At 47.4% G+C, this 11,052-nt stretch overlaps 1 protein-coding gene across 2 annotated transcripts in view; it reads left to right on the top strand.

Annotated features, from left to right (window-relative positions):
* The first annotated feature begins 389 nt into the window (after window positions 1-389).
* LOC143300732 (uncharacterized) overlaps window positions 390-11,052 on the top strand; it is a 33,385-nt gene continuing 22,722 nt past the window's right edge. Inside the window, exons 1-2 of one of the 2 annotated variants that reach the window (XM_076614623.1) lie at window positions 390-1,244; window positions 9,479-11,052. The exon at window positions 9,479-11,052 is cut by the window's right edge and continues 467 nt beyond it. In XM_076614623.1, coding sequence (XP_076470738.1) covers window positions 9,479-11,052 — 1,574 coding nt within the window. In that variant the 5' untranslated portion in view covers window positions 390-1,244. Of the gene's footprint in view, window positions 1,245-6,384; window positions 6,683-9,478 lie in introns of those variants that run through there. The other variant, XM_076614624.1, reaches the window with a different exon arrangement.

Below are 11,052 nucleotides of genomic sequence, written 5' to 3'. Positions count from 1 at the left end.
CTGATCTTGTAGATCGCCGTGAACGTGTTCACCGTCACCCTGTCTGTCTGTCTGCCTGCCCCCCCCTACCTCTGCTCGCTGGATAGTGGCTCAGCCCTCGGTGAGTGTGTGTGTGGAGGGTGACCCACATAGATAGGGGACGAGTCACGGCGTGACACACACACACACACACACACACACACACACACACACAGAGCGAATCAATCAGATCAGGAATGTGTGCACTACGTGTGGGAGGGTCTTGGCGGGCCACTGTGTACACACGGTTCTCTTGGGGGTTGAGACTGTACGCCACACAGAGCTTGACACACTGGGGGACAGAGACAGAGAGAGGGACAGAGACTCAGAGAGAGGGGCAGAGAGAGACAGAGAGGGGGGGAGGGGAGACACACAGAGAGAGGCAGCGAAGTTGCTGGCTGCTCCACAATCGAAACGTGTTGAGTGGTGGTGACACATTGTTCAGGAAGTGTGCAGTCGACGCTTGAAAGTTGTGTTGGCTGTTCAGTGGTGATAATTATGGTGTTGAGGAAAGACAGTGAGGGAGAGAGAGAGAGGGAGGTGGGGGGGAGCCCGCAGTTCCAGCTGGGCTCTCGTTCTTGATTACCGGTTCATCATGTTTGACACAATGTAGTTTGGATCATTTGACGCTGATTGACATCAGGTATAGACAGGAGACAGTTAAGTGCACATTGTAGTTTTACCTGAAGACAGGCGTTGATCAGGTATATAGACCATATACAGCAGACCCTACCTTGCACGTTGGAGGTTTACCTGAAGGATAGGCGCAGACATCAGGTATGGACCACAGACAGTACAGTACACGAAGGAGTTTTACCTGAAGGTCAGTTGTTGACACCGGCAATTGACAGGGGACAGCACAGTTCACGCTGTATCTTTTACCTGAGGATCAGGTGTTGATACCAGGTGTAGACAGAGGACACAGCATGCCACGATACAGGTGAAATCAGTGCATTAGTAGTGCTGTGATGTGTGTACACAACTGATATGACGTTGGATCAGTGCATCAACAGTGCTGTGATGTGTGTACACCACTGATATGACGTTGGATCAGTGCATCAGCAGTGCTGTGATGTGTGTACACCACTGATATGACGTTGGATCAGTGCATCAGCAGTGCTGTGATGTGTGCACGCCACTGATATTCCGTGGGAGTGACGGCTGATTAACACTGTGGAATGGATGCCGACAGCTGTTTACAACGCACGTGACAATTTACAGGGCACGTGAGTTCTGTTTGAAAGCTGCAGTTTCCCTGATTAAGAACAGTGTGTGTGTGTGTGTGTGTGTGTGTGTGTGTGTGTGTGTGATTATGGGATTAGTGGTGGGGGACAGGGGGGCATCAGTTGTGAGTGTATATATATATGTATGTATGTATGTATGTATGTATGTATATAAAACAACAAGAAGGCAATACTGGTCATTGTGTTTCTTAACATTGTTCCACTGTGTTCAGCACACAGAATGACAATGCGTTCAGCATTATACACTTAGTTGTGGTGATGAGAGCAGTGGTACAGTCCATACATACAGCGATACTGGGAGACGTTTAACTCGCTCAGTACGGCCAGTCCTCTCTTCTCCTCTACACAGACCCCTCGGATGTCCAGTGGGTGTCTGAATGACCCAACCTTTAGCTTCGGTCGTCAGAATTGTGGTATTCTTTGTCAACATTCACGTCTTCAGTGTAAGAGCCTTCCGCTTGCAGTATTTTGATGATGGTAATTGGGATGAAACGCTGTTAACGTCGTCTCTTTCGCCGTTCGTATGGAGAGAGTTAACCTCCTCCACAGCTTATTTCACGATAGCGCTAGTGTGTTTGGTGCATGGTTTATCAATGAAGGAATCATTCTATCATACAGTGAGCTATCAGTCAACCAACCAACCAACCAACCAACCAACTAATCAACTAATCAGTCTTACATTCGCTAAAAAGTTCAGCACGCACTTGGCGCACTGAAAAAAAGAACCCATGGCAGCAAAAGCGATCTCCTCTGGCAAAATTATGTAAAAAAGAAATCCGCTCTGAAATGTACACAAGTCGATACGCACGCACTCAAGGCCTGACAAAGCGCGTTTGGGTTACGCTGCTGGTCAGGCATCTGCTTAGCAGATGTGGTGTGGCGTATGTGGATTTGTCCGAACGCAGTGACGCCTCCTTGAGAAACTGAAAATGTTGAAATATCTTTAGAGTAGACCTACTGTTCCTGCAATTTTACGAATTTCTATTGATTTGGAATATAATTTCTTATTTTGAAATCAGTGTTCTTAATTCCTTTGTTAAGATGATAACATATATATTTCATGGCATGTGAGAAATGTGATGTAATTAATACTGAAATTGTCATTGAGGTACCTGTAATTATAGAAAGATAATTTTATCATAGTGTCTCATTCGGGATTAGGTTTTCTTTCAAATATGTGTTATAATTTCTTTTACCGTTATAAATCGAGCTACTTAAAAAATGCTTTCATGTTTTGATTAAGCTCTTTTCGTTTTGTTTTTTTTCTGTTTTTTTCGTGTTAATAATAATGTGTGCCAGATTTGATAGTAGGCTGAGAGACTGCATTGAGTGAGTGACGAGCCTATAAATGCACACGTGATTTCCAGTCGGATTAATTGTATTGCATTGTATTAGCATGGAACATTCAATTTAAAACTGTAGCAGCTACTCATATATGACCCCAAAAACCTCAATGAATCAATAACGGCAGAAGAAAGTGTAATAAGAACAGATGTTAGTGAGCTTCCTAGAAAGAAAAAGATAATTTTTCCTTTTGCTTTATTGGACAGTTTGATAACGCGAAAAGAAAATAATCAATTTTTTTCCATATTTTGACGCCGGAAGATTCCATAGTTTTATTCTCGTGTCTTTATTCCGGTCTGCTGACAAGAGTTGCACTGAAGGCAGAGGGGGCTGGGGGCTGGAACTGGCCGTTATTATTACTGGTAAGGTCCTTCCCCTCCATTGTGGCTCGTGCGCTAACATGTTCCCATGGACAGACTGTGAAATAGTGCCCTGAAAAGGGATGGATGGATGGATGGGTAAATGGATGAATGGATGACAGAGAGAGAGAGAGAGAGAGATGTGGCTGGAATACCAACCGCAAAAGATGTGGGGTGAAGACCTAGGACGTTGGACTACACTGACATACATACATACAGAAACACGCACACACGCATATACGCGCGCGTGTGCACATACATACACGCACACACACGCACACAGGTATACATACGCTCATGCACGCGCGCACACATATACACACACTTACTCTCACTCACGCATACACACACACACACACACACACACACACACACACACACACACACACACACACACACACACACCACCACCACCACCACCTCCTCCTCCTCCTGACTGTATGTATGCATGCGTGAGTGTGTGTGTGTGTGTGTGTGTGTTTGCGTGCGTGCGTGTGCATGTAGGTGGTTAGGTATGCATGTATGTGAACAAGTAAGTATATATGGATGGATGGATGTCTCCCTCCCTCATCACCCCCCCCCCCCCTCTCTCTCTCTCTCTGGGTCTGTCTGAATGTCTGTTGACCCCCTCCCCACTCCCCAACCCCCCCCCCCGACCCCCCCAAAGACCCCACCCCCCCACCCCCCAAAAAACCCCTGTGAAATGACGGGAATGTGTGTCACCGTCAGAGAACTGAACCTGTCTCTGGTATCGATTTCAGCCAGTCTCTGAAGACTGCAGTAGGTAGCGAAGCAAAGAAAGGGCAGGGTGTCTGAATGACCCAACCTTTAGATTCCGTCGTCAGAATTGTGGTATTCTTTGTCAACATTCACCTCTTCAGTATAAGAGCCTTCCGCTTGCAATATTTTGATGGTGGTAATTGGGGTGAAACGCTATTAACGTCGTCACTTTCGCCGTTCGTATGGAGAGAGTTAACTTGTTTCATTCTGTTCTGCACTGTAGTCAAGTCATGGTGCACACATGAACGTTCATAATGCACGTGATTCATGAAGTGCGGTATTGTCTTATTTGTCTTTTCTTGATGTCAATGGTCATGTCTATGAGAGCAACGTCCTCACCTTGATGTCAATAGTCATGTCTATGAGAGCAACGTCCTCACCTTGATGTCAATGGTCATGTCTATGAGAGCAACGCCCTCACCTTGATGTCAATGGTGATGTCTACGAGAGCAACGTCCTCACCTTGATGTCAATGGTCATGTCTATGAGAGCAACGTCCTCACTCACCTTGATGTCAGTGGTCATGTCTATGAGAGCAACGTCCTCACCTTGATGTCAGTGGTCATGTCTATGAGAGCAACGTTCTCACTCACCTTGCTGTCAATGGTCATGTCTATGAGAGCAACGTCCTCACTCACCTTGATGTCAATGGTCATGTCTATGAGAGCAACGCCCTCACCTTGATGTCAATGGTCATGTCTATGAGAGCAACGTCCTCACCTTGATGTCAGTGGTCATGTTTATGAGAGCAACGTCCTCACCTTGATGTCAGTTGTCATGTCTATGAGAGCAACGTCCTCACTCACCTTGATGTCAATGGTCATGTCTATGAGAGCAACGTCCTGACCTTGATGTCAATAGTCATGTCTATGAGAGCAACGTCCTCACTCACCTTGATGTCAATAGTCATGTCTATGAGAGCAACGTCCTGACCTTGATGTCAATAGTCATGTCTATGAGAGCAACGTCCTCACTCACCTTGATGTCAGTAGTCATGTCTATGAGAGCAACGTCCTGACCTTGATGTCAATAGTCATGTCTATGAGAGCAACGTCCTCACTCACCTTGATGTCAATGGTCATGTCTATGAGAGCAACGTCCTCACCTTGATGTCAATGGTCATGTCTATGAGAGCAACGTCCTCACCTTGATGTCAATGGTCATGTCTATGAGAGCAACGTCCTCACCTTGATGTCAATGGTGTTGTATGACTTGTCACATTATGTGTTGCACGTGATTGCACATTGTGTGTTGTGTGTTGTATGACTTGTCACATTGTGTGTTTTGTGTTGTATGTCATGTCACACTGTGTGTTGTATTTCACATTGTGTGTTGTGTGTTGTATTTCATGTCACATTGTGCATTGTGTATTGTATGCTTTGTCACATGGTGTGTTGTGTGCCATGTCACATTGTGTGTTGTATTTCACATTGTGTGTTGTGTGTTGTATTTCATGTTACATTGTGCATTGTGTATTGTATGCTTTGTCACATGGTGTGTTGTGTGCCATGTCACATTGTGTGTTGTATGTCATGTCACATTGTGTGTTGTGTGTTGTATTTCATGTCACATTGTGTGTTGTATTTCATGTCACATTGTGTGTGTTGTTGTGTTGTGTGTCATGTCACATTGTGTGTTGTATGTCATGTCACATTGTGTGTTGTGTGTTGTATTTCATGTCACATTGTGTGTTGTGTTTCATGTCACATTGTGTGTTGTATGTCATGTCACATTGTGTGTTGTGTGTTGTATGTCATGTCACAGTGTGTGTTGTATGTCATGTCACAGTGCCGTGCTGTGCTGTGTTCTGTCTCTCACGCTCAGGTCTGTCACCTTTGACCTGCTTCACCTGCGTCAGTCAGTGAACGCTTTCAGCACTTTTCCCCTCTCACCCTCCCTATACCTTCCCCCCCACCCCCACCCCCATCCCCGCCATGTCCCTGCACCCTCTCCACCCCCTTTCGCTTTCACCACCCCCTCCCACCCCCAGCACTGTTGACCTGCCTTTCGTTCAGTCGGTCTGCATGCCAGGGCCATTGAACCGTGACCTCGTGTGTGGCGCGGTCTGTCGTCCGAGCCGCATGACTGAGCAGCCCCTCAATCATGGCGTGCGTTTCAACCTGTACTGTGGAGACAAGTGAGAGAGAGGGGGAGGAGAGAGAGAGAGGGAGAGAGAGAGGGGGGGAGAGAGAGAGGGAGGAGGAGAGAGAGGGAGGGAGGAAGAGAGGGAGAGAGAGAGAGGGAGAGGAAGAGAGAGAGGGGAGGAGAGAGAGAGAGGGAGGAAGAGAGGGAGGGAGGAGAGAGAGAGAGGAAGAGAGAGAGGGAGAGAGAGAGGGATGAAGAGAGAGAGAGAGAGGGAGGGAGAGAGAGGGGGAGGAGAGAGAGGGGGAGGAGAGAGAGAGGGATGAAGAGAGAGGGATGAAGAGAGAGAGAAAGAGAGAGAGGGAGAGAGAGAGGGAGGGAGGAAGAGAGAGAGAAAGGGGGGAGAGGGAGAGGGAGGAAGAGAGAATGAGAGGGGAGAGAGAGGGAGGAAGAGAGAGAGGGAGAAGAGAGAATGAGAGGAGAGAGGGAGAGGGGGGCGGGGGGAAGAGAGAGAGAGAGGCGATCCATACACCAACGGTAGAGGGGGGGAAATGGATGGCGGTGAATTGTGTACCTGGGAACAATAGCACTTACCTGGGCCCACCGGTTCTGTTCGTGGAGTATGGCAGTGGATTGTTGTGTGTGTGTGTGTGTGTGTGTGTGAGGGGCAACGGAGTGTACACGGTATATGGTGCTGTGTTGTGGTGTGGGAGGGTAAAGCCTAGGCTGACCTGTGAATAGAAGTTTGTTGTGTTGGTGTCGTGGAAGGAGGGGAGGGACCACATAGCTGTCACCTAACCACCAACCAGCATCACACGGGTGGACACAAAACAGGCAACATGGATGTAGTAGTAGGTAGGTGGGTTCGCTGTGAATCTGTATTGATTTGTCAGCTGTGTGAGTCCAGCACGGGTAGGGGGGGGGGGGGCACAGGTGTTGTGGTACTACAGGACCGACCGGCCTTGTTGACGAGTGGTGATTGCTGTGTTTGAGTGGACACACAAGTTCAGGTTTTTGATCGACTCTCTAACGATTCGTGTGTCGTTTTCTTTTCACATGAATGATCCTCTCTGTCAGGGGCAGTGCACGGATATAGACAAAATTTAAGTCTTGTGCTTGTTTCCTTCCACCGGTAGGACTTTCTCAAGTGGCACAGGGCAAGTGGTGACTGGCGATAGTGTGTTATGTGTCAAGCGTCGGGTCAGTATATCGATCTGTTAAAAAAAAAAAAAAGTGTGTACACGTGTGTCATGACTGGATAGAATGGAATGAACGTTCCATCGTGACTGCCTGCTTACAGTGTGTGCCGACTGGCTTGTGAGACAGTGCAGAATAGGAGAGAATAGAATTCAATAGAATAGAATAGAATATATTTGTAATCACAATTATATATGAATACATACATATACACACACACACGTGTGTGTGTGTGTGTGTGTGTGTGTGTGTGTGTGTGTGTGTGAAAAAGGGTAAAATCGGACAATCGCGATAGACAGATGTTAAAGAAGGGGAGATCGGACATGTGCCCTATAGTTCTACCCACATTGTATCTTTATTGATATTAAGGACAGGTCCGGCGCTTGCTTTTTGAGGAAGTGTCCGGGTTTGTTTCCATGTACCTTTATTTACCTGTGTACTAGCTGAACCGGTAGCATAATCGGCTTTGACTTGAAGTTGTGTACCTTGTGTATGGAGAGAGTTACTGCTCTTGAGTGTTGTACGAACGTTGACTCTCGTAGCCTCATTGTTCTGTGTAGTCATTGAACATCACACAACGATCCGAAAGATGAATTCGATCTTCTTAACTGTTACAGAGAATTCAGTATTGTTTTGTTTTTTAGTTTTGTTTGTTTTTCGTTTTTGTTTTTTGGCTGTTTTTTCTCTCGCTGTATTGTTTATGTTTTAATGTTCGGCCTATACACCAAGGCCACTGATAGGTGACCCAGTCTTCACATGTCTACGTTTTATATATGACATGTTGTTTCATACCTGCGCCGTTACGTGGTCAGAACTTGGCTGTGTCTATATTTGACACGTTATTTTTTTTTTACACCTTCTCCGTTCGGTAACTTAGTACTTACCTGGTTGTATAGTCGACATGTTGTTTTATACCGTACCTGTTCTGTTACCTTGTCAGTACTTTCCTGTGTTTTATATTGTTTTATACCCTTCCTGTTCGGTAACGTAGTCAGAACTTACCTGTATGAATTTATAGTTGATATATTGTTTCATACCTTCCCTGTTCGATAACCTGGTTAGTCCTTGCTTGTGTTTTGATATTTGACATGTTGTTTTGTGCCTTTCCTGTTCTGTGTGTGTGTGTGTGTGTGTTGGGGCTCATGTATGTTTATGTGTATTTGACTGTGCTTTCATATCTGTGAAACTGCATGTTTGGTGCATATCTGTAGTGTTATGCATATATGTGTGTGTATGTGTGAATGTGTGTCTACATTTTTTTTTACATTTATTTGCTCATTTATCATCATTGTTGTCTTATTTATTTATTATTATTATTATTATTATTAATTAATTAATTAATTAATCAATTTATTTTGAAAATTATTATCATTATTTATTTATTTATTTATTTATTTTTGTACGCTTATAGTAACTTCATCAAGTTTTTGCGCCTTATACATAGTATTATTATTAGTAGTAGTTCCTTTTTTTATGTATTTATCTTCATTTTTTTTAATTAAAAAAAATTCTCAAGGCGTTGGGTTACGCTGCTGGTCAGGCATCTGCTTGGCAGATGTGGTGTAGCGTATATGGATTTGTCCGAACGCAGTGACGCCTTCTTGAGCTACTGAAACTGAAACTGAAACTGTTCTGTTGCTTCGTCAGTACTTTCCTGTGTTTTATATTGTTTTATAGGCTACCTTCCCTGTTCGGTAAATGGTCAGTACTTAGTTGTGTTTTATGTTTGACATGTTGAACTTTCGGTACCTAGTCAGAACTTGCCTGTGTTTTATATTCTTTACTGCCTCCACTGTTCGATAACCCGGTCAGAACTTGTGTTATGTATTTGACAGGTTGTTTCATATCTTCCCTGTTACATTTTTGGTAGACGTAGTCAGACGTAGTCAGAACTTGAATTCTTTTTATATAAAAATCATCATAGATCATAGGCATTGATTAGTAACTTTGTCAATACTTGCCTGTGTTTTATATTTCACGTACTTTTGGGGCAAGGTTCACTTTTAGAATTTCTAACGTAGAGCGACTTTTTTTTTTTTAAAGGGTTAAATTCACACAAGAATAATTAATGTCGGGAAAAACCAGTCCACTTTTATTGTAAAAAAAAGATTTAAGTACGCTTCTCCCCTGACTGGAAACCGGATGTGTAAGATTCTAGAAACTGGACTGTTCTGAATTAAAAACAAAACAGATGATCTGAACTCTATTTTTTTGCACAAAATGCTGTGATAGATTCTAAGACTCTGAGGTGTGTGTGTGTGTGTGTGTGTGTGTGTGTGTGTTTCTGTGTGTGTGTGTGTGTGTGTGTGTGTTTCTGTGTGTGTGTGTGTGTGTGTGTGTGTGTGTGTGTGTGTGTGTGTGTGTGTGTGTGTGTGTGTGTGTGTGTGTGTGTGTGTGTGCGTGCGTTTCTCTGTGTGTGTGTGTGTGTGTGTGTGTGTGTGTGTGTGTGGCCAGATGGACAGCGGTCACCGGCGGGCAGGAGGCAAGCGTAACGTGTTCAAAGGGTCCGTCCTGGTGTCCATCCTTCAGGAGCTCTCCCCTCGCCGCTTCCCCTCCCGCCCTGCCGCCCTGCACTTCGCCCGACGTCTGCTGCGCCAGGGCTACATCGCCAGCATCTTTGGCTCCACCTCCTTCGACGACTCCGCTCAGCTGTACATGTGGCAGGACGATGACACCATCCGACGTCACAGGGAGACCATGACGTCCTCCGGTGTCGATGCTACGTCACAGGGGGATCATCAGCACGACAGTCTGAGGAGGCAGAAGAACGGGGAGCCGCTGGACGCCGAGCTGGTGGACGCGGTGAAGAGCAAGGTGCTGAACAGGACGGAGGCCTACAACATCGTCACCTCCTACAACAACTTCTTCCAGGAGCTGCAGCAGGACGACAGCCCGGACAGGCCCAGGGACAGCCGGCACACAGACAGCCGGCTCGCAGACAGCCGGCACAGCCATCGCAATCAGCCCTCTATTGTGCAGCAGCCTGTGCAGCAACCGCTTCAGCACGGCCTGACCCAGCCACAGCACGCCTCTTCCCGTGTGCCTTCCTCTTTTCCACATCACCCTTCCCCTCCACAGCACAGCCACCACCCGTCTCCATCCCAACAACACGCCCACCACCCCTCCCCGTCCCAACAACACGCCCACCATCCCTCCCCACCCCAACAACACGCCCACCATCACTCCCCATCCCAACAACACACCCTGCACCCCTCCCCATCCCAACAACACGCCCCATCCCAACCTACCCAACACACCTACTACCCCTCTCCATCTCAACAACACACCCTTCACCCCTCTCCACCCCAACAACACACCCTGCACCCCTCTCCACCCCAACAACACACCTTGCACCCCTCTCCGCCCCAACAACACACCCACCAGGAGCCAAGACCAGGGAATCCTGACGGCCAACAGAGAGCTTCCTCCTCTGGCCCAAAGCTCCTCTTCCCAGCGCCTCCCCCCGCCCCTGCTCACCAAGACACTCCCCGCTCTCACCACACTCCTCGTTCACACCAACACACTCCCCGCTCCCACCACCAGCAGTTGTCCAGGAAACAGACACGGCCGCCAGGTGGCAGTGGCGGGCCCCCTCAGCAAGCCCCGCCCCCCCCTCAGCAAGCCCCGCCCCCTGCTGTGTCCATTCCTCACCGCCTCACCGGTGGGGAGACACACGTGTGGACAGCCCCCCCCTCCCACTCCCATAGCAACAGGGCAGACGTGCCGTGTGGCAGCACGTGCTCCACGGACAGCTCCCTGGACACGCAGACCTACTTCCGGACACGTGACCGGAACAGCAGCAAGCGCCAGCAGCACCACCATGTGACCGCTGCCCAGCAGACTGCTGCGTCACGTGCCGGTCATTGTGACAGTGTCGGAAGTCGTGGTAGGTCACGCGGTGAAGGCAGTGAGTCACGTGCGTACACGGCAGCCAACCAGAAGTCCAAGTGGCCCGGTAGCGGGAAGACGAAGATGTCTAGCGTGCCTCCCAGCGGCTCCTTCCAGCAACCAGCCCTCGCAGCGTCAGA

Source organism: Babylonia areolata, chromosome 26, assembly GCF_041734735.1.
Source record: "Babylonia areolata isolate BAREFJ2019XMU chromosome 26, ASM4173473v1, whole genome shotgun sequence".
In the NCBI taxonomy this organism is placed as follows: Eukaryota; Metazoa; Mollusca; class Gastropoda; order Neogastropoda; family Buccinidae; genus Babylonia; species Babylonia areolata.
This window is presented reverse-complemented; position numbering and strand designations above follow the sequence as displayed.